This window comes from Bos indicus, chromosome 6 (assembly GCF_029378745.1).
Source record: "Bos indicus isolate NIAB-ARS_2022 breed Sahiwal x Tharparkar chromosome 6, NIAB-ARS_B.indTharparkar_mat_pri_1.0, whole genome shotgun sequence".
Classification (NCBI taxonomy): domain Eukaryota; kingdom Metazoa; phylum Chordata; class Mammalia; order Artiodactyla; family Bovidae; genus Bos; species Bos indicus.
This window is the reverse complement of record NC_091765.1, coordinates 89,162,395-89,190,025: the sequence shown is the minus strand read 5'-3', so window position 1 is coordinate 89,190,025 and position 27,631 is coordinate 89,162,395. Positions and strand designations below refer to the sequence as shown.

General features: G+C 38.2%; 1 protein-coding gene across 1 annotated transcript; it reads right to left on the bottom strand.

The window, feature by feature from the left end:
• Positions 1–620: 620 nt before the first annotated feature.
• AFP (alpha fetoprotein) lies at positions 621–21,419 on the bottom strand. Its single transcript, XM_019962908.2, has 14 exons — positions 21,335–21,419; positions 20,804–20,855; positions 19,708–19,840; positions 17,493–17,704; positions 15,567–15,699; positions 14,112–14,209; positions 11,052–11,181; positions 9,023–9,240; positions 7,302–7,434; positions 6,676–6,773; positions 5,747–5,885; positions 3,541–3,764; positions 2,232–2,364; positions 621–676 (listed from the first exon to the last, which is right to left on the bottom strand). Exons 1-14 carry the CDS (start codon positions 21,417–21,419, stop codon positions 632–634), a joined length of 1,833 nt encoding a protein of 610 aa, XP_019818467.1. The 3' UTR covers positions 621–631.
• Positions 21,420–27,631: the final 6,212 nt, after the last annotated feature.

Sequence of the window (27,631 nt, the reverse complement as noted above, 5' to 3'; positions counted from 1 at the left end):
TTCACACCAAACAAAAATAAAGACTTGTTTTCTTCTCTTCCTCCTGTAACAAGGATAAAAATATTATATAAATATTAATTTAATAGGTGCAGTAACTGGTTTTATTATTTTGCATCAGGTGTGTGTGTGTATGTGTGTGTGTATGTGTACATATATCAGATCTGTATCAGATATACTGATAGGAAGGCCTCCTGATGGCTTTCTCTGAAGCCTGTGAAAAAACCTAAAAGAATTTTGAGTTATTGAAATCACCAGTTTAACACTGTGAACATTATCGTGTTCCAGGCTTTTTCATTTTTTTTTTTTTTTTTACTGAATTTCCCTGATGCTGGGAAAGATTGAAAGCTGGAGGAGAAGGGGACGACAGAGGATGAGATGGTTGGATGGCATCACCGACTCAGTAGAGACAATTTTGAGTAAACTCCAGGAGTTGGTGATGGACAGGGAGGCCTGGCGTGCTGCAGTCCATGGGGTTGCAAAGAGTCAGACATGACTGAGGGACTGAACTGACTGACTGACTTAAGAAAGTATTTAATGCTAGCTCTTAGGATGCATTTCGCTATGGATCAATATTTGGGGAGAATCAACATTATAGTTAGCCTTTTCTGAACTTTTTGTTACCTGAAGTAATTTAGACTCCCAAAGCAGCACGAGTTTTTGAAATCAGTGCTGGACCCTGAAAATTAAAAATAGAAAAGAATAATCAACAAACTAGTGACTATAACAAAAAAGAAGCAGGTTCACAGATATAGAGAACAAATTAGTGGTTACCAGTGAGTGGGGAGAGGAAAGGGGGAGGGGAGATAAGGAGGGAGGGGAGATAAGGAGGGAGGAGAGTAAGAGGTATTAGCTATAAAATAAGCTACAATGATATATTGAACAACCCGGGGGATATAGTCAATACTATAAATGGAGTAGAACGTTTAAAAAATTGTGAATCACCATACTGTATACCTGTAACTTATATAATACTGTACATCAACTACTAATAAAAAATGAAAAAAATAAAAGTAAACTCAATCAAAAAGACTCATCAGATTAAAAAGTAGATGACTATGCTAGTCACGACACAGTTAACTCTCTACTAGCTAGGGGTAAATTCACATGTTTATAGATTAAATGGATTAAAATAAAGATATCCAACTCTGATGTAAACAAACTGGGACAACAGAAGCCAGAGGTGGAAAAAATCCTCCACTCCAATCAACAGTGGATCTTATATTTCCTATACCAAACTCCCAGAGAAGGCAATGGCACCCCACTCCAGTACTCTTGCCTGGAAAATCCCAGGGACAGGGGAGCCTGGTGGGCTGCCGTCTATGGGGTCGCACAGAGTCGGACACGACTGAAGTGACTTAGCAGCAGCAGATGCTATATTCAAATGTATTTAGTAATACAAACTTGAGGCTTACAAAGTGTAACCAATTTGTAAATCCAGCTAAAATTGCTAAATAATTATATTAAGATAATCCTTAATTACTACTCTGTTAATATTCAAAGGCTTGCTCCTAAATGAATTCAATATACTTTCTATAAATATTCCCCCAATATCCTGTTTGCACAATTAATTTTCAACTAAATCCTTTTCATCCATTTGCTGAATTGATAAATTTTAGGCCAGAAGCCATCTAAATTATCATCAGTTAATTATATATTCACTTTACGGTTTTCTCCACTAGGAAATAAATCAAAATTACTAACTCTCATTATACATTCCAAATTGCACTTCTTCCTAATATTTAGGAAAACTATAGATCCAACCAGTCCATTCTGAAGATCAGCCCTGGGATTTCTTTGGAAGGAATGATGCTAAAGCTGAAACTCCAGTACTTTGGCCACCTCATGCGAAGAGTTGACTCATTGGAAAAGACTCTGATGCTGGGAGGGATTGGGGGCAGGAGGAGAAGGGGACGACAGAGGATGAGATGGCTGGATGGTATCACTGACTCGATGGACATGAGTCTGAGTGAACTCCGGGAGTTGGTGTTAGACAGGGAGGCCTGGCGTGCTGCGATTCATGGGGTCGCAAAGAGTCGGACACAACTGAGCGACTGATCTGATCTGATCTGATGACTATTTTTAAACATTATAGTCTTTCGATTTGTTTCTAAATTAAATATAAATATTTCTGGCATTATTTTAAAATTATACATTAGTGAGATATTCTTTTCATTTTTCATTACAGAAAATTCCATGCCGAGTGTTTGCGTATAAACACGAGCTGCGCCTACCTCTTCTGTAAAGCAGACTTCCTGCTCTTGGCTTTGGCAACACTTTTCCAGGAGGCCAGAGAAATCTGCAACGACCGTCTCCAGTTGTTCCTCTGTTATTTGTGGCTTCTGCTTCACAAGGTTAATGAGAAACCTGTTTCAAAACAAAACAATATATAAGAGAAGTCTGCTTTGCGATGGTATTTTTCTAAAAACTTCTTAGTAGAGAACTTTGAGAGCTCCAGCAATCCTTGTTCTACATCCTCATTCCATCAATTATCACCAGACTTACCACATATATTTTGTCTAATATTTATTAGAATGACTGAGGCTAGAATCATGCTAAATATTCCACTGGTCTGGATTTATGCAGATTATAGGTGAAACACTACTTCATAGTTCCACCGTACTTGTATGTAGTGAAATACAGTCTTCTTACTTGCCTAAAATATCCTTTCTGATTGGTTCTCTCTTCTATAATATGTCTTATCTATGCTCAAAGGCTCCAGCTTCCAAACCCCTGCCGTTCACAGTTACCACACCCCGACGTGAACACTGCCCATCCTAATTGCCTGTACTACACATTTAGTGCTGAAATCCGGGGGGTCACACAGAGTCAGACACAGCTGAGCAGCTGAACAACAACATATTTAGTAATATAGTCATGTTGGAATTCACATTAACTGAAGAAATGGGAGAAGTTTGCCAGAGGAGGCAGCATTCTTACATGCTTCAGATTGTGACAGAAAAAAGGGAAGAACAGGTTTTCCAAAATGAAGGGAGACCTTTTACAAAGCATGGGAGTATTAAAATGCATGGAAATTGGGAGAAATGAATTCCACTTTGCATTACTATCATCATTACAGAATGCATCCCACGATGAACTGAAGTGTGCATTCCATTTCCTAACACCCATACTTCATGGTTGAATCAAATATTATGGTTATTTTCTTCAAGGAGCAAATAGTGTGGGAAAAATGCAAAGGCGCTTATTCAGTGCTTGTGTTGCAAGTACCCAAGACTTCCTATAAAGATATATCTTAATTAACCCTAAACAGATTGCCCCCTTTTTCTTAATCTCAAAACGCATCACAACAATAGTTAAAATGGAGACTCTTTTTACAAACAGGAACATCTGCCCCCAGTGAATTTTTCTAGACTAAAGGCTATGAAGACACTGAGATAAGACTATTTTGAAAGTCACTTTAAGTGCTTTGGAGTGATAACGTTTTCCTGGTGAGCCCAAGAGTGTTGGGTGCGTGAGGTAGAAATCTCCACCACTATTTAGTGTTGTCAGTCTTCTCCATAATAGCAAATAACTATTTCTTACTGTTGCTTCATTGTCTGCAGTGGTACACCCTGAACTTGGCATAGATCCTTATGGAAGATGAACTTGTCATCGGAGAATGGCGGAGGCACGTATGTCTCATCCACCACCAAGCTGCTGAAGCATGGCCTCCTGTTGGAGTATGAAGAGGTGCAGCACTGGTCAACACCAGGGTTTATGGGGTTCTCTTCATGTCTGATGCATAAGTGTCCTATAATAAGGTCAGCCTGGTTAGGAGAGTGAGAGAGGAGAAAGCAAAGAGATGGAGCATTAACCAGAGCATTGATTCAGGAAAATTGTTGCAGTAATGCTTAATGTCCAGTAATATTAGCATTACAGGAAAACGTGTTGTCTGTATCAGCGTATGTGCTGCCATATTTACCTTTACCCACTTGTTTGGGATAAACTTCAGCTTTTAGTTACCTATGTTCCACACGTGATATGGAAGACAGACCCTTCAGCTATTTGTGTCAGCTACTGAAAACACGTTTTCAGTTACATACATACTTCCACAGGCGAAAAGTCTCTGCTCTGACCCAGGAAATCATTACATGGCTTATCCTTTCCATGTATATTTAGTTGAACTTTCCATTTTCCTTTTGGGATTCAGAGAATCTCTTTCTGTAGGTAAGAATAGCAAAACCTAACCTCTTCACATAGTTAATACATAAGAGTCAGTCGCTCAGTCATATCCGACTCTTTGGGACTCCATCGACTATACAGTCCGTGGAATTCTCCAGGCCAGAATACTGGAGTGGGTAGCCTTTCTCTTCTCCAGGGGATCTTCCCAACCCAGGGATTGAACTCAGGTCTCCCGCATTGCAGGCGGATTCTTTACCAGCTGAGCCACAAGGGAAGCTCATAGTCCTAATTGAAAAGAAATAAGGCCTATGTGCATGTGTGTGCATGTCCTTAAGGCTTTCTTCATGTAGAATTCACCTACCTTCCACACTTCAGAGATACCTTTTTTTATTATTTCAAAAAAGTTTTTATATGGACCAATTTTAAAATCTTTATTGAATTTTTGATAATATTATTTTTGTTTTATGTTTTGATTTTTCGACTGTGAAGCATGTGGAATCTTAGCTCCTCAACAAGGGATCGAACCCATACCCCCTGCATTGGAAGGTGAGGACTTAACCACTGGACCACCAGGGAAGTCCCCAGAGATATTTCTTAAGCACTTAATAATAACTTGTAATAAGGGCCAACATATTTTGTATGCATACTATGTATCACGCTAGTGCTGAGCGAGTCATACTGATTATCTCATTTAAGACAGCCCTTGACAACTTCTGTTCTCAGACGTCAGATGAAAATTCTCAAGCTTAGTGAGATGACCAGCTGTCCCAGTGTGACAAGACTAACGAGTCCTGAAATGGGGCAGGAATGGAGGCAGAAGGCCCCCAGAAACTATACCCCTGAAGCATTCTACCACCCTTGTCCCTGCATCCTCCTAACATGTGGGATTCCATAAATGACAAAGATGACAATGCTTAATTACAGGAAATTTTCTTTTTACTTCTAACCTTTGCCAAAAAATTCCAGGACATGAAGACTTACTAGCAATTAACTCCTCATCATACAAAAGAGGAAAAATGGGAAAAAATACACAATTTTATTCATAATTATGACTTTAAGGGAAAAAATAATGGAAAAAATTAAACTTGTAATCATATGTATGACACCAGTGATGTTAAAAAGTAAAAGTTATTGGCCTTACAGACTGGAAAGTCATTTTATTATTCAGAACGTGGGACTACCCTGTTCTATACCTGGTACCCTGTTAAGGGGGATAAACTGTCCCTACTATCATCACCATAAAAATTAAACTACAAAAGACAAAAACATTGATATGGCTAAAAATAAAACAGAGATTCTGAATCTGTCAAACCTGAAGCTTTTTCAACATTAGGTATTTGGTGAAATCATGAATCTAGTGATGTGTCAGTCTTTCGGTCATCCCTGTACATAAAGCTTGCTCAGAAATTGTTGAATAGACTCACTGCCATTCTAGAAGGACAGGAAGCCTGACCACATGCCAGCCATTCAGAGCTGAGTCCTTACACCCCTTCAACCGCAACTAATCAAGCAAGTCCAGGAAAGCTATCTCCACATTGGTTCTTAACCATTTCCCCCGAATGGGAACCATAAGGCTATTTCGAGTCCAACAGAGCAGAAACAGGATGGGGCCAAACAGAACACTCACCACTCCCTCGCCACAGGCCAGCTGTTTGTCCTCACTGAGATGGCAACAAATGGCTCCTGCGTTCGCCATTTTCCTGGTCAAGGCCATCAGCTCAGGCGAGGTCAGCTGAGGAGCCTTCTTTGTGTAAGCAACAAGAAACCTGAAAGAAGCATTTCCCACCAGATCTTGCTGAGTCCTTCACTTGTTTCTGGACCCCCACTCCTTCTCAAAGACCCCCTTCTGGCATCAGAAGGCATGAATTCAGCTCATTTATTTCATCCACATGGTGCCTGGGCCAGTACTGGGGACGCATTCACTCTGACACTCACTCCCTACACTTCTGTTACACCAACAGAAAATTGGGAAATTAATTGGGAAATTAAATGGGAAAATTAACACTGGGCAGCAGGCTGACTTTATTCCCACCCTCAAAAGTTTCCTTGAAATGAACTTTGATCTTTTGGTGTTTTAACTTTATGATAGAAGGGGTCTCCTTACTGCAAAAATCCACATTGTTTGGGCAACCCAAAGCCAGACTTTGGAGGCCATCTCTACAGGCCATCTGTTGTTTCTTAAGAGAGGGGCCTGGGCAAGGCCACCTGCTGGAACAGGAAATGGGGTTTTGGACAGTGGAGCCTGGTGGGCTACAGTCCATGGGGTCGCAAAAACTCGGACATGACTGAGCGACTGAGCACACCAGTCCAACTAGGTGATGAAATTAGCATAGCCATGGGTGGTTAATTTAGATAAATCTTTCCCTCACTTAATTTTAAATCACTTAAGTGTTCGGCACTCAGTCATGTCCGACTCTGTGACGCTATGGACTGCGGCCCACCCGACTCCTCTGTCCATGAGATTCTCCAGGCAAGAATACTGTAGTGGGCTGCCATTCCCTTCTCCAGGGGAATCTTCCCATACATCACTTAAAATATTCTTTAAACAAAGCATACGCATTTTGTAAGTAATATTCTCCTAATTTCTGAAAGAGACCACAGCTTCGCTTTGCCAGGGCTTGGCTCTCCTGGATATATTTCTCCAATTCTTCTTCCTGAAAATACAAGCATTATTATACACATTTTTTTCTGTCTGTACAAGCAAATTTATATGTAAAATTTGGCCAAATAATATCTTATTCTATTATGATACCAATCATAGAGAAATCACGTTTAGAGGAGTTTTTTTAATATTAAAGATGAATTATGAGAATTAAAGCAAATGGACTTTAGGGATTTAATTTTAAAACTGTGTGAACCACAAGTTATTGTATGATGGAACTCAATCCTTGGGTTAAAAAATTATGATTCTTTCTATACAAAACTCTTGCCTTTCTGGAGCTATTCAAAAGGAATATTATTTTTATTCTGTGTATAAAAGAACTTTTGGTTAAAACATTTGTATTTCTAAAATAAGCCAAAAGTTGTTGACTACCAGTTAATCACTAGCTAGATAGCTATTTAATAGCTATAACCACCTAACAACTCATTAGTTACTAGCTATTTTCAAACAAACAGCACTTTCAATACATGATATCAATCTAGGTTTTCAGATTTTCTTTAAAAAAACTAGAGCAATTTACCCCTTTATCCTGGCATTCAGAAGGGTTTTCAGACTGGGAACACTTCTCCAGTAATTCCTGATATCCTTTAGCAACCCTTAGAATTATTGGAACAGCAAGCTTAGTGTGTCTTCTTGAATATTCATATGTAAATCTGAAATATGTGTGAAAAAACAAGTTATTGGAATTAAGAGACAAATTATTCCTCTGCTATATGGCATGCAGGAGTTAACACTGAAATAAATAAAGCTAGAAGTCAAATATGATTTCAACTATATGCATGGCAAAATTATTAATGAAAATTATGACCCCTCCAATTGTTCTAAAATGGTATTTTGCTTTCTTTTGCATCATTCGCTTTGGCTTTTCACTTATGGACTTTAAATGTATCCATCCAACAAATATTTTTCCATTGCCATCTCTGTGCAAGCATTTTCTTTAAGCAAGAAGGTTTCAATAATGTATAAGATAAAATGCCCGGCCTCTAAAAAGCATGCATTATAGGGAGACAGAAACAAATAAGCAATAGGTCATCTAATTTAAGTAGTGCTAAATTAATGAAGAGAAATAAAAGAAGACAGAAAAGGGTGACAATTTAGAGTGTGTGGTCAAGAAAAGTCTCTATGAGCAGCTCTTTCCAAAGAAAAACCTAGTTGAAGGAAGCCACACAGAATGTTTGAGGAAAGATCATTCTTGGCTGAGAAAATTTCTACTGCGAAGAACCTTTCCAATTGAAGAATTGCTTCTATTAAATGAACAGCTTCAGAATGTATGAACGGGTAAATTTAAAGAGAATTCTTGAATTTACTGATTGTATTCCCAGATTGTAGAAATAGGTCATATTAGTTGTGCCTCCAATAATATTGTCCCTGAGTTTCTGAAATCTAGACTTTGTTCTTGTTTGTATAATTTAATTTAGCGGTGCAAACAATGTGTGCCTGTCTAATTTTAAGGCAACAATAGAGTAACATCCTCTGGGATTATTAAAAAGAAAATTGCACCATTATTTTCATTACCACATTAAAAGTAGACTCTTAAATTTAGAAAGACCTTTGGAGATCATTAAGTATAATGTCCTAAGAGCTGCACAGTCCCTTCTGTAACACTGTCCATTGATACACACTGTACAATAAAGGAAAATGTACTAACTTAGCTGCTCGTTCCCCTTAAAGGCAAATAGAATGAGAACATATCCTGTAAATTACAGTTATTAGTGCCATACTGCAAATATCTTTAAATGCATTTTTATTTTCTTAAAAAAATAAAACATATATTCAATAAATAGCAAATAAACTGCTACTATAAAGGCCCTTCTATCTAGCACTATCTATTAAGTTATACTTGAGGGAAAAGTTTTTAAAACATGCACAGTGAAAAAGCACATTTTTAATTATGAGCCCTTCTTATTATAAAAATATCTATAACCTACTCGGAAAACCATCTTTATATCTTTATATGAGCAATCCATACAAGGATGATAATGCTTCTGATTCCAGAGAAATTGATACAAAACAAAATGCATCCTCATAAGCAAGCCAGTGAGCAACAGCAAGGGTGAAAGTCTCATCAGTTTAAGAAATCCCATTCTTTATTCCCTTGTTATCTGCCTAATTATATTTTGGCTTAGAACATTCTAGAATCATCCTCACATACTGAGTTCAGAAACCATTTCAACAACACAAAGCTGTCAGTCACATCATAATTCTTACTTGTGTGAACACAACATTTACAGAGTGTGTTACCTTGCCATGGAGAGATCTTTATCCCTTGAAGAAAGTTGGTTGAAATCTCTGTCTCCTAAAAACCTATTTACATTTGGAGATAAGCCTTCAGGTTTGTCATCATTTTCTGCATGAATTATGCAATGACCAAGTTCAAGTGTGGTGGGCAACTTGCAGCACTCTGCTATTTGTCTTGACAGAATATCTTGTTGGGAACATATGTAGGACATAACTCTTTCCTGTAATAGAAAAACAAGTCTAAGTTTTAAAAATTTACTCTTTAATTCAGGATCTTAAGGCCAATCCCAGGAAGGAAAGATGGAAGGAAAAAGACATTTGCTTTGTCTCCCCTTTTATGGTAGGGCTTTCTCCCTTCTATCTCTCTTCACGTCTTTCCACCTAACCTTGTTTGTTCAATTCTTCTTTTCATATGTGCAGCTAAATCTATTTTACCCTCATAGCAAGTTTTTAAAAACAAAAGACAAATGTATGCCTCAAAATTAATGACGTGCATGTTGATGCTTATCTTTCTATTAGTATTGAAATGTGCTACTAAACATTTGTTATTGATGGCATATCATGGAGAGCAAAAGATTCATTTTTAGCAAAACAATCTGCAGTAATCCATTATGACCTCCAGAGGGCAGTCTATAGACAATGAAATGTTCAAGGCATGTAAGTGACCAAGAAAGAAGCTGAGCTTACATGTCCCTCTGAAAATTCTGTGCATTCTTACCAGGAACAATTAGAACCCATTATTCAGCTGTTAAAATCCAACTAATATACCATACTTAAATTATTTTTTCCACCTTAAAGGAAAAGGATGGTTATACAATCCAAAAACTGAAAAAACTAAACTTTAGGAAATGACCATACCACTTAGTAAAATTGTCAACTAAAACTGATACAAAGAGAAAATTGTTCTTATTACCATTCTTAATATGAAGGTAAGTGCTTCTAAAAGGAAAAATAAATGAGATAGGAAAACTGCCTTGGCGGCAGCATCCCCAGTTCACTTTCCCCAACTCCCGACACCAAGATTCTTTGCCTGGGCTCAGAGTCACCCTCAGGTCTCCCCAGCAGCCTTGGCTTTTTGCTGACTTCAAAGTCTATCTCAGACAAACTGCCATTGGACTGGTTGAAATGAGCATTTTACCCTCACTTTCAACCTTCTAGAAACCACATTCCAGCTCTGGTTTCAAGCCATCTAAATATCTAGGAACAATGATTTTAAGCCTCCTTAAAGAAGAAGGTGTATCACAGGGAACCAGAGAGGGAGAAATTTGGAGACAGACAGGCCTAGTGCACAACACCTAAGAAGCCCAGGGTGGCCCAAAATAGATCAATGCCACACTGCTTAAAGCTCAACTGACTATGGCCTGCTTGAGGTTCTGTTTTGGGTGTATTTGTTTCTGGGTTTTGATTACCTTAGAGCCCGCTATTCACACCTCTCCTTGATGGCTAGCTTTTTACTTTGTAAAACAGTATTTTGTGTTGTTGTATGTTTCTTATATTATTTTGTTGTATTCATGTAATAGCTCTATGAATATAATATAGAGTGCCTTCCATGTGCCAGGCATTGTGCTGGTGGCCTACAGAAATAACAGCCAACCAAAGACAGTCCCTAATCCCAACGAGGTCACATGTCTTATCTATCCTATTAGACAGTAAATTCCTTGAAGTCAGCTTGTGTCTTCCTAATAGGTGATCCCAACAGTGGCTAGCACATGGAAAGTATTCAATATATACTGTCAATTGAAAGTACAAATGGATGGAAAAACAAATATATTAACAGTAAAGAGTCTGCCCGCCCTCAGTTCTATGTGGGGGGTTCCCAAGAGGTTACCATCTCCTTTCAAAGTAAAAATGAATGGTCTAGCAAGAGGAGCCTATGCTTGAAGTAAAAAACAAAGTCAGCAAAGACGGTTGTTCACTGTGAGCTAGTTACCGCACCTATGACCAACTCACAACAGCCTTCTCCCATTTAGAATGAGAGCAAGAGAAAGAAAGGAGAGTGGAGATATCTTTTATAGGAGGCAAAACTCTTCACCCCATCCTGCAGACACTCCAGCACGTTTCCTTTGCAGCATTCCTCATGTATGTGGGCCACATCCATGACCAGTTTCTGAATTTCAGTAAAATTAGCTTTGGGAAACTTTTGACTCACTTTAGTAACAGTTCTAGGGGAAAAAAAGAATTAGAAATCAATCATGGCTATCTACCAAGATGAAATAACATGCATAGAAGAGTGTTCATCTAGTTGCACTCCAAGGAGAAAAGGCCGAAATGTTCCTGTTTATAAAGAAAAGGGGAAGTGTTACACATCTTATCAATTCTACCCCAGTCTTTCAAGGCAGTGACTCTATAAACTGTGATCTGGCCCTATAAATGGTATGGAACTAATGCATCTTTTCCTAAAACCTTTTCTGTGATTTGCAACAATATTTATCTCTTTGTTGTTGGATCCTGATGCTGAGTATTTGGGATCCTTGTTGTGAAAAGGTGGGAAAAAACTGAAAAGGAAAAATAATTAAGAAGTGGCAAATTCTTTGAGAACAGTAATAATTTTTTTACTTGGGAGGAAAAAAAAAACACTCCTGAGAATATGGGGAGGGTGCATATGTGTGAATAAACAGGAACAAGAAAGCAAAGCCAACTAAACACTCAGATGTGTCATTATGCCAAGACATATAGTATGACCCACAAAGGAAGCCAGAAATAAAAATTCTTATTCCTTCTGCATATTTTATGTAAATTTTAAGAGCTATTTAGTTGAGACCACTGCACCCTAGAGTAACTGGTATTGTTGCTGCTACTAGTCAACAGACTTTCTTTTTTAACTGAGAATATTTAACTTTAATCACTTATGGATGTCAAATGATAAATAATATCATTATAATAATATTTTTTCCTTTGGTTTTTATTCCATTTTTGGTTTTGGAATTTAAAGATTAATATGTTAACTTACATTGTTTTACCAAGGTAAATTTAAATAAAGTAGGTCATGAATTAATCTTTAAGTTTCTAATAGAGTTGAAGGGTAGTTAAAGCATAATCTGACCTCCTCCAAGAAGAATCAATCAGTCTTGGAACTAAATCCATGACTTAAAACTTTGTTTTTACCAAGTACAATATTTTTAAATGTGTCATTTAACAAACAAGCAAATAAATATACTTTACATGCATATACTTGGTACTCTTCAATTAGCAGGCCAGCTGTTTTTCTATACTAGAAATGCTTCAGTTTAAAACTGAAGAGCACTTTGAACCAGTTATATAATTTAAAATTTCCTAGCAACCATACTAAAAAGTAAAAAGGAACAGGTTAAATTTGCTGTAATAATGTTTTTTAGCACAATATATAAAAAATAATACTTCAATCAAGGTTAAAATTTATTTTTAACTACTTTTTATTGAAATATAGTTAATTTACAGTGTGTTAGTTTCAGGTGTGCTAACTGCAGAGTGACTCATTTTTATATGTTTTATATATATATATTCTTTTGCAGATTCTTTTCCATTATAGGTTATTACAAGATATTGAATATAGTTTCCTATGTTATACAGTGGGTCCTTGTTGTTTATAACAGTAAGCCTATTAATGAGATATCGCACATTTTCTTTTTCATACTGAGTCTTTGAAATCTGGCTTTACACTTAGAGCACAATTCCTCCTTTACACTAGCCACATTCCAAGTGCTTGGTGCTTCCTGTGGCTCGTGGTTGCCATGCTGGCTAGTGCCGCGCTAAATCACTGATAATTCTGATTTCCATGCTGCTAAGTCTGCTAAGTCGCTTCAGTCGTGTCCGACTCTGTGCAACCCCATAGACGGCAGCCCACCAGGCTCCCCCATCCTTGGGATTCTCCAGGCAAGAACACTGGAGTGGGTTGCCGTTTCCTTCTCTGATTCCCATATTTGACCTCAAAGTCTCAGTTGTGAGGATTCAGACAATTAGAGATTACTGACATAGCAGACAAGCAGATGTGATGGAAATAAATCATGACAAGGACCTAGAAAAACTTGGTTCTGATGACCAGTAATGTGGTCTTGGGTAAACTGCTTTAATCTGACCGGACTTTGGTTACTCATGTCTGAAAATGAAGAGGTTGAACTACATGATTCAGTTGTTTGGGTTTTGTTTTTTTAATATTCCTCTCATTCTAACAACAAAAAATAGATAAATGAGATAAATTAGATACATAAGTGATAAACTAGATAGATAGATACACAGATACATACATAAATGCAGTCAAGAGAAGAAAGAGAGGGCAAATAGGCTAAGTATAACAGTCAATTGAAAAACTCCCAATTTGCCTCTGAGCTTTTTTAGCAGCTGGGACAAGAAAACAGACTTCAGTGAGTTATTAACATATGCTTTCATCAGTTAGGAAAATACACGCCAGTTCTTCAGAAATGGCAGTTTTGTTTTCCTCTGGACAGTAGATTTTTATATTATTGCTTCAAGTGAATATTTATGAAGAGCACCAATTGGCATAATGGACTTTTATAGCAGAGTAGAAGCAGAATTAATATAAAAAATGTTTTGTTAAGCCAGAAATTTTAAATGATACTTAGAGAAGGCTAATCTACTTTGTAGAGAATGCAGGAAAATAATTATAACTAGGAGGTATAAATAAGTTGAAGTCCAGAACTTGAGTATCTAGAAGAACAGGTAAGTAGCATAAATCTCTGAAGCCTTCTCTAAGCATTATCTCGTCTAGACTTTAGAAAGTTTTAAATAGCAGACTGATCTGTTCTCCCCATTCCTAAGATTTCATGATTCTAATCACAGTGAAAAGTGAAAGTGAAAGTCGCTCAGTCGTGTCCGACTCTGCAACCACATGGACCATACAGACCATGGAATTCTCCAGGCCAGAATACTGGAGTGGGTAGCCTTTCCCTTTTCCAGGAGATCTACTCAACCCAGGGATTGAACCCACGTCTCCCACATTGCAGACGGATTCTTTACCAGCTGAGCTACAAGGGAAGCCCACAGTAGCTCTCATCAATGGAAACTTCATTCTCTACAACAGTATTAACAAGAAAAGTGGACTCAAATTACAAAATGGAAGTTTTACAGATATCTTCTAGATAGAGCTCAAACTTACATGGCTCGGAAGGTCCGGGGTCCAAATTTTCCCATTACTGCACATATATGCTGATTTAACAAACTGCTTTCTCTTAATTCTTTTGTAATTGATGTTACCTAGACAGAAAAACAAACAAACAAAAAAAAGTGTCAAGAAAGAATGCATTTTCCCTGTTAGACTCTAATAATTAGAAAAACAACAGGTACAGCTAACGTATTTATTGTTGTTGTTTAGTCACTAAGTCATGTATGACTCTTTGTGACCACACGGACTGTAGCCTGTCAGGCTCCTCTGTCCATGGGATTTCCCAGGCAAGAATACTTGAGTGGGTTACCATTTCCTTCTCCAGGGGATCTTCCCAACCCAAGGGTCAAACCCAGGTCTCCTGCATTAGCAGACGGATTCTTTATCACTGAGCCAGCCACCAGGAAAGCTCACAGATAAAACATAAAACTCTACAAAAACTCTTTGCTAAAAATTATAAGCATTTTTAAATTATTTATTTATTTAAAATATTTAAAATATTTTTTAATATTTATAAATTATAACTATTTTTACAAAACTTTATTCATGCTTTTTTCTTTTAGATGGGTTTATATATATCTATGCCATACAGATTTATTAAAAGTAACTTGAAACAAAAACACTGCAATTTTCATACTTGAGAATGAATAAACAACTGTAATTTTGAACAAATTGAAGCCTGATAATTTCTTAAGTGGCTGCTCAGTCACAAAAAGTGAGATTGCATCACAGCCTGACATTCTAGGAATAGTCACTGTCCTTAGGAAATTTTTATTATAGGACTTTTAATTCAGTTCAGTTCAGTCACTCAGTCATGTCTGACTCTTTGTGACTCCATGGACTGCAGCATGACAGGCTTCCCTGTCCATCACCAACTCCCAGAGCTTGCTCAAACTCATGTCCATCGAGCTGGTGACTTTAAGCAACAAGTAATGAATTGTGGATGTTATTCTAGCTCTCCAAACCTAAGAAATCTATTCACATCTCTAAATTTAAATTTCCTTGTTTGTTAAATGACAGTAACACTTCTACTTCAAATTTATTCTAAGGTTTAAAAGAAATAACAAATATAAAGCATTTATCCTACTTCTCTTTCACTTTTTTCCCTCTTTTCCTGCTCGTTTTCTCCTCTTCCTCCTGCCCTATCTTCTTTCACCTTCTACTCCTCTCCTTCATTTATGTTATCACTTCTACCTCTGTCTTTATCCACCAAAATTACTTCCTTAATAATAAAATAATCATTGTCTGAATGAATGGATGGATAAAAGAATGAATTAAAAAAACCCCAGCAAACCCAGGTTTTTAGCCCAAAGAATAGCAGACTACTGAAATATATCCTATTCTGGAAATGATACTCTATACACAGAGCATATTTCTAACTTTTTTTTGCTTTAGTCAGTCATAATCAGATTGAAGTTATTGGTTCCGATATCCCTACAAATATAATACCTTTGTTTCGAAGCATTCAGTGGCATTTTCAGCTTTGCAGCAATGTGGAATAATTTTATTGTATTGAGTAGCCACAGAAAGAATTGTTGGTGCATACAGGACAGGGTGCCTTCTTGCTATTTCATAGATGTATCTGAAATGAAAAGGAGCAGTAAGATTTACAAACACATTAAAATAGGACTGCTATTGCTTGGAACTGGACTCTGGAATTGTTTAAAGATTAGGAAAATCGTCATTTTTTCCACTTGCTGTCAAAATTTTCCTCACTAAAGATCTTCCAGGGGGAGGATATATATATATATATATATATATATATATATATATATATAAAATTATGATTGCTATACATTGATGTACAGCAGAGACTACCATAATATTGTAAAGCAATTATCCTCCAATAAAAATAAATAAAGATGCTCCAAGAAAAAGAAAAATCTGACAGCCAATCCTACATTCTATTATGAGAACAAACCAGGAAGAACCACTGACTGTGACTCTTATTAAAGTATCCTTTTCAAAAAGTCTACTCAGACATGTTTCCAGAATCAGAAAGGCCAGACTTTCACTAAATAAAGAAGAAAGGTAAAGTATTTTTTTCTTATCAGTGCAAAATGGGATTATCCACCCTGGCAATCACTGTAGCAGAGATGTTCTAAGGGCAGGTTCTATATTTCTCTGGATTAGGCACTACCAGGGAAGATAGAAGTGATTAAGAATTAGACACAGGCTTCCCCAACAGAGAACCTGGACTCAAATACTTTCTTGGGAATGTACTAGCTGTATGCCCTCATACAATTGCCTTAATTGTCTAAGCTTCAATCTCCTCATCTGCAAATAAGAAGAAGGAAAGAAATCAAGAGGAAGAGGACAAGGAGAATTGATAGGCTGTTTGTGAGCATCAATATGATCATATGTGCCAAGCACACACGTCCCTCAGTTCAGTTCAGTTCAGTTCAGTCACTCAGTCATGTCGGACTCTTTTCGACCCCATGAATTGCAGCACGCCAGGCCTCCCTGTCCATCAGCAACTCCCAGAGTTCACCCAAACTCATGTCCATCGAGTCGGTGATGCCATCCAGCCATCTCATGCTCTGTCGTCCCCTTCTCCTCCTGCCCCCAATTCCTCCCAGCATCAGAATCTTTTCCAATGAGTCAACTCTTCACATGAGGTGGCCAAAAATGTATTGAGGTTTCAGCTTTAGCATCAGTCCTTCCAAAGAACACCCAGGACTGATCTCCTCTAGAATGGATTGGTTGGATCTCCTTGCAGTCCAAGGGACTCTCAAGAGTCTTCTCCAACACCACAGTTCAAAAGTATCACTTCTTTGGCGCTCAGCTTTCTTTACAGTCCAACTTTCACATCTATACATGACCACTGGAAAAACCATAGCCTTGACTAGACGGACCTTTGTTGGCAAAATAATGTCTCTGCTTTTCAATATGCTATCTAGGTTGGTCATAACTTTCCTTCCAAGGAGTAAGCGTCTTTTAATTACACACGTCCCTAAAACATACTAAATGCTCAATAAATGCTAGACATGCTTATGTATCTTAAACATTCCTGGATGGCTAATTTTTTTTTTCCAAGCAATTTGATGAACACAAAATACCAAATGTTTGGCTCTAGAAGGAGTCATTTGTGCCATAGAAACATTGGACAAGCTAAATATTATTCTTGGGCAAGCTAAAATTAGGAAAAACAAGGTGTGTCTGAGACTAACAGCTGGTGGGTCTCCTGTGTGGTCTACCCTATCTATTTACCTGTTGTGGAGACAAAGTTACATTTAACATTGCTCACTTAATTTCACAGGGAAAGAGTTCAGAAGATGCCACACAAAACATTTTTTTCTCCATGCATTAGACTACATTCACAAATTGCAGAATTTCTAGATTCTGCTTGGCACTGCACTCTTTCTGGGGTCTTACCTGTTTATGAACAGCTCTCTATTTTCCTTGTACGATTTACAACTTGTGACAGGTTCCAGAACTGGAAAGGGTGGAATGGAAGCTGGAGCAGCCTTTTTGTGTGCCAAGAAACAGTCATGTCTTTCCTCTCCAGTTCGGCTGCAGCAGTCTGAAAGCCCATACTTTTCAGGAATTTCCTTTTCACGGCAAATTTCTTCCAGAAAGGCAGATACCTAGAAGATTTATTTGTAATGAAAGACAACTAACTTTACCTAAAAATGCTGCAAAATACATGAAAAGTCTTCTAATATCTAGAATCAGAACTGTGGATTAGGAAAATAATTTCCCCCTACAAATTCCAATATATTTAGTTTCATCCTGATGGGATAATTTTCTTTGCTGTGTTTGGAAAATGGAATTTAGTTGCCAACCTTGAGTAATACACATGACAAAATTATTTTGTCTTAAAAGCAGGACATAGATACTCCATCTGATATTCATGTGATAAGACACTGATCTAAAAGTTGGAGATTATTTTCAGACAAAAATCAAAATAATAATTTGAAATGGAATAAGAATAGCCTCAAATACTTTTAATGGGTCTAATTATACATTTAGCTAAAATGTTTTAGTGAATTCCCTGGTAGCCCAGTGCTTTAGGACTCGGCGCTTTCACTGCTGTGGCCAGGGTTTGACCTCTGGTTGGGTAATTAAGGTCCCACAAGACCCACAGTGTAAAAAAAAAAAAAAAAAATTAAAATGTACATTTTAAATGTTTAAAATCCTTCTTTGTTGCCTTAAGTTTACCAAAATCAGTTGATGACACCAATAGCCTGATGAATGCCTCTGAGAATTATGTGTGTTTCACTCAATTAGGGACATTTTTTATTTAGCTTTTAAAACTACTAATATTTAGAGAATCCTAGAAATCGTAACTAAGACTTCCATTTCCCAATTTACATAAAAATTATGTCTTCAGGTTTACAATGATAAGTCACTATTCTTAGTGACTTTTCACTAAGTCACATCCAAGATGTAATCACATCACATCACCTTGGATATCTCATCGGATGTAAAGCTGTGATATAACATGCATTTTGCTTATTTTACATACATTTTTAGACTATCAGGTCAAGTCAAAAATAGAGATGCCAATCAGGGACTTTTATTAAGTCATCAATTTCAGAGTTATAAATACTTTATATCTTTAAAAGGGCATCTCCTTTATAATAATGTAGATGCATCATGTTTTGGCTACTTCATTAGCCCCATCATGACAGAGGATTCTCTGGGCATTTTGTTTCATAATTGGTAGCTCTAATTATTTTAAAGTTCTTAGTTATTTTCTATATTGAGATAATAATAACCAATAATAACTGTCATTTATTGATCTTCTACATTAGGTTATTCTATTCTAAAAAAGTGGTCATTGTTAATCTGAAATTCAATTTTAAGAGGGCTTCCTATTTTTTTGTTGTTGTTTATTTGTTGAATCTGGCAACCTTAATCTGTGCTATGCTCCTCACATTTGCTACAGTGTAGAGTCTAATATAACGAAGCCACTGAGGATGTTAAATTCTGGTTGTGAGTTGCCTTTAAGAAAATTACCTAACCTCTCTGTGCTTCGGCTTCCCCAAATGGAAGACTTCCATCTGCCCCCTAGGATTATGGCAAATATTTAATAAATTAGCATTTGCAAGCAAAGCTGATACTCTGCCCACAAGGCCTACCCAAAATCTCTTGGCTCACTGAACATTCATTCTGATTCATCAAAGCTATGCTCCATGTCACAAAATATTTTGACTATCAATAGGTACATAACATTCCCAAGAAGAATGGCTGTCACATTGTTTGCTTAATAAAAATTAACTCCTACTACTCATCATATCAGTCTCCATGACAATCCAGAAATGGAAGCTATTATTATCACTCATTTTATAGATAAAGAAACTAAACTCAAAGAAGTTTAGTAATATGCGCACAGTCGCCCAGATACTCTGATTTCAGAACCTTAGCTCTTAGTCCCCATGCTTATAGCATCTCTTTACAATAGACATCCATTGTTTTCTCCTCTGCTCTCTCCAGTGAATCAGAATTAAACCTCCTCTCATAAAACAGGTTTTCAAATAATTCAATGTATTTATTTCTTAAACAGTCCCTGCATCTTCTCTTTTGCATGCTGAGTTTTAGTCAAATATCACAATAATTTTTTAAAAAATTATTGCTATCCACTCACCTGGTTCTCTAAACACCCAGCAGGTTGCTTACTGCCAGTGGGTTTCTCTATTATAGTCAATACATCTTTCACCATTTGACTTACTTCCTCGTAAGTGGCTCCTTGAACAGACTGGGCAAAAAATATGGTAGCTCTAAAACAAAAATATATATGAATGCTTAAGAAACAGACTTCTATCATTCTCTTTCTCAAGGTTAGTTTTTGGGTTTTTTGTTTTCTGCTACATTGTAATCTGCTTAGGGGATGACTTTTGCTTAAAATGTATGTAAATTTTAGCCATCCAGAAGAAATGTCCATCTTCTTCTTGTCCCTTTCCCCCAGGAATACACATATATCTGTTAACAAAGAAAATAAGTGGATTTCCCCTAAGAATGGTTCCTCCTTTCGTGGTCATCCACCCACTGCAATGTATCCATACTTGAACGTATCTATATTCTTTTTAGTTTGTTGTTGTGTGTGTGTGTGTGTGTGTGTGTGTGTTTAAGCAGAGAATTAGTCAGTAGACCTTTGCCTGAGTCTACTCCCAGGGTGATCAAGATCTGATCATGGATTAACCCAAAGCATTACTATCACAAGTTTCTGTGTGCAATCGATATCCATACCACATGCTTTTAAAATCATTATTAGAAACTTCAGAAGTATGGAACAGAAAGACAGCATTCAAGAGAACAACATACCTTCTACAAATAACCAAAAATAGAACATTTCACCTTCTACTCTCTGTTACTAGGATTAAGCAGTATTCAGATTAGAAAATATGATACTATCATCCTATTGGTATTGATGAGAAAAATTCTTGAATTCGTATAGAGTTACCATCAATCAGACATTACTCTTCAAGTTCTAAAATCTGATTTTGTTTGTCCCATAGATCTACAAGGAATCTAGAGGTTGAGATTAATATCTAAGGCATGGGTCAACCATTCAACTTTTTCAATATCAATTTGATATTCAACATAAATAATTTTTCTTAACATTGTCTTGTTTGCTTTTACATTTTTAAAAACTCATAGAGCTGTCCAATTTTATTCAATTATCTAAATTAAATTTTCATTGTTGTACATATTTAAAGTGCATTTATACAAGCAAAACTTACAGGCCAACTAAATTTGTCCCTGAAGAACATGGGGAAGAATCCAATATGGAATCTGGAAAGCAAGATAAATTTCATGAAAAATGGTGTTTTCAACTGCAGTCAGGAAAGGCATCATTGCTAGATATAATGTTTGTGTCTCAGTTAGAACTATACAATTTTAGAACTGAGAAGACATTAGGAATCATCTATCCAAATATCTTAATTTTGTACTTGGGAAAACAAAGAAGCTTAGAAATAGAGTTAAGCAGAATAATTTATTGTAGACTTAACACTAAAATTCGAATTTTATATCTTCCAGTGTTTTAACACTATTGAACTAGTCACAGATAATGTTAAACACTGCCATGATTTTGTAAAACTCTTGTACTCTTATAAAGATATAAATTTATCATTCATTTTAAGCTATTCACCAATGAAATATGTATCCTCTATGTGGAGCAATATGATAAATAATTCAAAGCAAATGAATAAATACAGATTTAAGAATTTTCATGTAGAAAAAAGACAAAAGAAAAACACAAAATATCTTACCTATTCCATATGCATTTTTATGCATTGTTCTGGAATCGCTAAAATTTAGTAGAAAAAGTAAAAAGAATGATACCACCCACTTCATGCTTGCTAGTTATTTTGTCCTCCGTGGTGATGATTGGGGCAGAATATTGAAAACTGAACTGAAATTCTTTTATAGTCTTCTCTAGCAAGGCCTGTTAACTAGTAATCTGTTGCCAGTACATCGGTTACTTTATTTCCTTACATTCCAAATAGGATGACTTGCTAATAATTAACAGCACAGGGATTATTTGCGTTTTATGTTCAAGGACACAGACCTTCTTTGGGTGGAAAAAGGGGAGGGGGATGAAACTTGCAAACTCATCCCATTTTGCAAATATAACAAATATTCTTCTCAAACTACAGGCATTCAAGAATGTGACTTTTCCCTAAATTGCACAACACAAGTTAACAGGGCCATAGATAAAATGGCATCAGATTTTGTATGAAATTCAACTAAATGCACAAATTCATTACTGCCTTATAATCAGGACAGTACAATGTCGTGATTCAACAAGAGGGCTTGGGGACCAGGTTTGAATTTTTGCCCTGCCACTTAGCTACAAAACTTTGGACAAGTTGTTTAACTTTTCTATTTTCATCATCTACAATATAAGGAGACTATAGAATTCTTTCATGATTAAATAAACTAATGGGCATAAATAGCTAAGAATAGGGCCTTGCGCAGAGTGGCATTTAATAGATGGGAGTTTTATTTATTCATTCAACAAAAAGATGAAGTCAGCATACCAGGCACTATTCTTTGGTGGGAATAATTAGCAACAAGAAACATGCACCACCCCTGTTCTCACTGACTTTATCATCTAAGGGGAGAGACAGAGAGTTATTATCAGCAATCACAACATGGTAATATGTGTTGTGCTTCATCACTCAGTCGTGTCCAACTCTTTGCTACTCCATGGACTGCAGCCCACCAGGCTCCTCTGTCCATGGGGATTCTCCAGGCAAGAATACTGGAGAGGCTTGCCACGCCCTTCTCCAGGGAATCTTCCCAACCCAGGGATCGAACCCAGGTCTCTGGCATTGCAAGTGAATTCTTTACCGACTGAGCCACCAGGGAAGTCCACGTGGTGCAATGGATGCAGTGATAAGCAGAATGAGAAGAGAAAATTCTGACATGTTTGGAGAGGGTCAGGGAAGGCTTCCTGGAGAAAGCAATCTCTTAGCAGGGACCAGTAAAAAAACTGGAGGTGAGCCAAAGAAAGGGAGGTAACACTGGGAGACCCATTAGGAAGTCAAGCAAATGTAGAAAGCAGTGAAAAGGCCCACAAGTGAGGGCCAGCACAGCATATTTATGGAATTGGAAGAAATGCAATTGCAATGAAATACTAAGTTAAAAGCTGAGGGAACATACTCTATAAAGGGACTTCCTGGCAAAGTGAGCAGGATCACATCTCAAAAGACATTTTAAATCAAGTTTGCACCTCATCCCATGATAACAGAGTCTACAAAGGGGATCTAATAAAATCACATTTGTGTTTTAAAACAATCTCTTTGTTACAAAAGGAGACAAGATTGTGATAGGGAAATCCATTAGAAAGCTTTTCCAATACACCCCAAGAAGTGTCCTGGATGAGAGTAGGGCTAATTAGAAATACTGCTGTGGATGAAAGCAGGTGATATGAATGAGTTAACATGGAAAGGACTGACTTACGAATGTACCTTCAGTTTTGCATATACTGAAGTTAAGACAGAGTGACCAGTTCACTCTGGTTTATGCCTGTTGCCATGCTAAGTCGTTTCAGTCATGTCCGATTCTTTGTGAGCCCATGGACTGTAGCCCTCCAGGTTCCTCTGTCTATGGGATTCTCCAGGCAAGAATACTGGAGTGGGCTGCCATGCCCTCCTCCAGGGGATCTTCCCAATCCAGGGATCAAACCCATATCTCATGTCTCCTGCATTAGCAGACAGGTTTTTTACTACTAGTTCCACCTTAACTTAGAGTAATTATTAAGCAGAACACCCTGGTTTGCAAGTTTAAAGTAAGATCTATGCTAGAGGAGCTGATGGGCAGTTGAATAGTAATCATCAGCTTATAGATGGTTATCATAGCCATGTGATGGGATGAGAAAGACAGATTGTAGTGAAAAGAGGTACCCTGAGGAACACCAAATTTTAAAAGACAAGCCATAAACAGGAGCTCTGGACCACAGTTTGTCTACTAACTGCAAACAACCTTTGATGTATATGCGTCATTGCTCAACATGTCATCCAAAGTACACAGTTCATGTCAAATATTTCCATTGCTCTAATTTTGACTCTATTTGCTTTGTAATAAATCTATAATACTGCCCAGAAACAGCATAGCATGGTAAACTGGACTTTTGTATCAGGCAGATGCTGATCTTGGCTGTAACATTTATTAACCATACGACTTTGGGCAAATAATTTAATCTCTCTGATTCTCAATTTTCACACATATATAATGAAAATGATAATTTCCCCCTCAAACAATTTTGTGTATAGAAGGAATAATGCATTTAAAGTGTCTTATACCTAACAGATATTTTTAAAAATAATTATCATCATCGTATTTGCACTATGATTAGTGTTAAATATTAGAAGCACTTTTCTTCAAAGTAGTTAAGCTGTACACGAGGTTGCTAGAAAATGCCTTCTATTCGGATGACACTGGCTACTTACTCCTTCTGGGCTCTGTTTTGCTCTTTGTTGATTTGACTGGTTAGTTATTTGAAAGTTGAGGGGGGAGCTTAACCTCTCTTCCTCTTCCTCACTGATGCTTATAAAAAAATTTATTCAAGGTCTGTATTGGGCTTCCCAGGTGGCGCTAGTTGTAAAGAACCCCTTTGCCAATGCAGAAGATGTAAGAGACCTGGGTTCGATTCCAGGGTTGGGAAGATTCCCTGGAGGAGGGCATGGCAACACACTCCAGTATTCTTGCCTGGAGAATCCTCATGGAGAGAGGAGCCTGGTGGGCTACAGTCCATGAGGTTGCAAAGAGTTGGACATGACTGACGCAATTTAGCACACATACACTTACAAAGTCTATATCAAATAATCTTCCATGAATGTGTATCTGATTACCCCCTAAGGAGAGAAGAATGCACTCTCTTTTGGCAACCTGTAATACCTTTTATATTGTTTTCCCTTGGTACTTCTCATTTGACCTTACATCACAGGCATTTGCAAGCTTACAAAGTTCTTCCTGAAGAGTGGGCTTCATGGATTCAAAGACTCATCTTCACAACTCCTGCAATGCCTGGCACAATGTCTGGCACAAAGCAGATCTTCACATGGAGAAACTGAGTGCCACAGAACCAGATTTCTGTAGTCAGGGTTTATGCATTAACTGTAGTCACTCACACATTTGACATAAATGAATGACACATCTCTCAGACCCTTTCAACCAGACAGCATTGCTGAAATGTTTACATTCATATTTTCTCTGATGGTCAGGGTTCAGAGACCCTGGGTCAGATTTGGGAAGAGGACAGTACTGAAGATCCTGGTGAGGAAGCTGATAAGTCTAGAGCTCTTTTGTGATGACATATACTTTCTCTGATGATGAAATGCTTATGATCCATCTCTTCCCAGATGCTGTAGCCAAGGCAGAGTATGAGAAATAACAAAGGGATTCTCTGACCTTATGCCAGCATCAGCATAACTGCTGGACACTCCCTGTCCTTAGCAAAGTGGAGTGATGGCTCAATGTCTTAGGAGCTTCAGAAAAATCCCCTCCATGGTCCACAGGTTTCACACACTTTTATAGACCGAATTTTTTTATCCTCGCAAAACTCATATGTTGAAGCCCTAACCCACCACTGTGATAGTATTTATAGACCGGGCCTTTGGCAAGTAATTAGGTTTAAATGAGGTCACGAGTGAGCGGGCTTAGTGTCCTTATAAGAACAGACACCAGAGGGCGCGCTTGCGTTTATCGTCTCTCCCTCCCTCCCTATCTCGTTCTATTTCTGTTTCTCTAGTTCTCTCTCTCCAGCTTGTGAGCGTGCAGTGAGAAGGTGACCATCTGCAAGGCAGCTAGTGAGCGCTCACCTGAAACTGAAGCCTACTAGATATCTATCTTGGAATTTCCAGCAGTCCGAATTATGAGAGAATAAATTTCTGTGGTTTAAGCCACCTACTTTATGGTATTTTGTTATGGCGGTCCAAACTAAGATACATACACACACGCAGACACACACACCTGTAACTATGCGTTCTTCTCATAAGACATGTATAGGATAAAAGTAGAATTATTGTCTATTGTTCTTAAGCCAATCACACTGCACCCCAGAACACAGACCACCTCTCCCTAAACAGATTCTCTTTAGAGAACTGTGCCTTGCTTTTGATGCTCCTGAAAAAGAATGGAAACATACGTGCCCTCCAGTATTCTGTGGGAGGTAAGACATTTGTGAGTGGATTGTGCTGTGGACTCATAATTTCTCTCCTGAGATAGGTAATAAAATGGGTCAGAGCACCTCTGCATTCCCATCCTCAATACCTCATGATGGCTCTTGCACTGAATCCGTTTTGCCTCAAGCCATGTGTCTGTTGTCCACCCCATCACAAAGTGAGGGAACCCAGCTCTCTTTTCCAGGACTGTTCTGACGGTAGAAGAGCCGATCCCTCAGCACTGGGAAGAAGCAGTGGAGTGAATCTCTGAGTATGGTTGTGGTGTTCTACGTGTTTTTCCTTGTTGCAATTTAAAAAAGAAACCAAGGGAGCATCTTTCCCATAGGACAGAGGCATTCTTAGTTTGAGCACATGTTCTTCTTGCCAGCCTCTCGAGCTGACTCGGCACTCTGCTCCCTTTCAACTTCTGCTCTAGTGCCCAGTGCTGAGCCCAGCGACATGGGCTAACCCTATTTGAAACTTCAGGGTGTTCATCTGCCTTGTTGGTGTCCCTTTCATCCCTGGAAGATGTTTGTGACTCCTAATACTCGAATGTATGGCTTCTCAGATTATTATTCCATCCAAGGTCCTGCTTTGCCTTCCCTCTGGCAAAGGGTGAGATTTTTCCAGGGTCCTGTGACTGTGGAGAGGGGACATGAGAGATGCACAGGGCCATCTGTGGTTGAGTAGGACCTGCAGGTGACAAGGACGGTCCCCCTGAGGACTCTGCTTCCACCCCAGTGGCTGGGCACTGAAGCTGAGGGCAGAGTCTCTGTTTCCCACTCCCGCCAGCTTTGGACCAGGGAAGCCAGTAGGGCCTGAGACCATTTCCAGAATGTCCCCTCCCAGGCTCCAACTCATCCCTTACAGCTTTTCAGCTGCTGGCCCTCTATGAAGTCCCCCATCAGGACAGACGACACTACAGGGTTTTCTCTGCCATACCCCAGCCTGGTCCCGCCTCGCCACCAACCTCTTGTCCCTGACCTCTGGCTCAGGAGAGTCTCACGCTGGTGCTCCTGGAGGCCCGGGCCCGAGGTGGGAAAGCAGTGTCGGTCACCAGGGGTCCCCGCGCCAGGCTCCCACTCAGTGCTTTGTGCACCATCTCACTCAGCTGTGACACTCATCTCTGATACCAACCCGACTCATGAAGGCCACAGAGCTGCCCCTGGTGTCCAGACCCAAGGCTTCTTCTCCGCCTGAGGAAGAGAGGATCCTGGCCCTTCATGAGTCCTGACACCCAGAGCAGGGCCTGCAGGCACCTAGTCTCCCTCTCAGCAACATGGGGCTTACCTTACTGATTAAAGAAAATAAAACATGCCGTGCCATTATTTTTATAACAGCATCAGTGTTTGTAATTTAACAAAGTATGTGTTGTACGGAAAGCATGTATTTCCACAAGTGGTTTTCTGCACATCTGGGGAAAAAAGTGCCACATTGTTCCACCTGAAGTGGGTGAAGGTTCAACCCTTCCAAATAGGATGGACTTCTCTCTATCACTTACAACATCCCCTGGGGTCCCACTTATTCTTAAATAATGCTGCTCCTAAATTCACTTCTCTTGAGATTCTTAAGGCCAGATTTTTTAAGGAACTAGTTCCTAGGGTCCAGATATCAATTGACTAAGTCAATGAATGAAGGTTCAATATTGTGTATAACATCTTTATTTTTTACCAGAAAATTTCACCTTCTAACTCTTGTACTTCCTCAATCTAATATATCTCAATCATTTATTACTTGACTTTTGTCAAGACTGCCTATCTTCTCTTCCAAAAATGCTTCTCCACACTTGTTAAACTTCTTACACACTTCTCGTATTGTCTTCCTAAACTGTCATTAAATTTCTTCAGGATCAGGTTTTTGCTTTTCTAATTCAGTTAATTACCCTAGTCCCTCATCCAT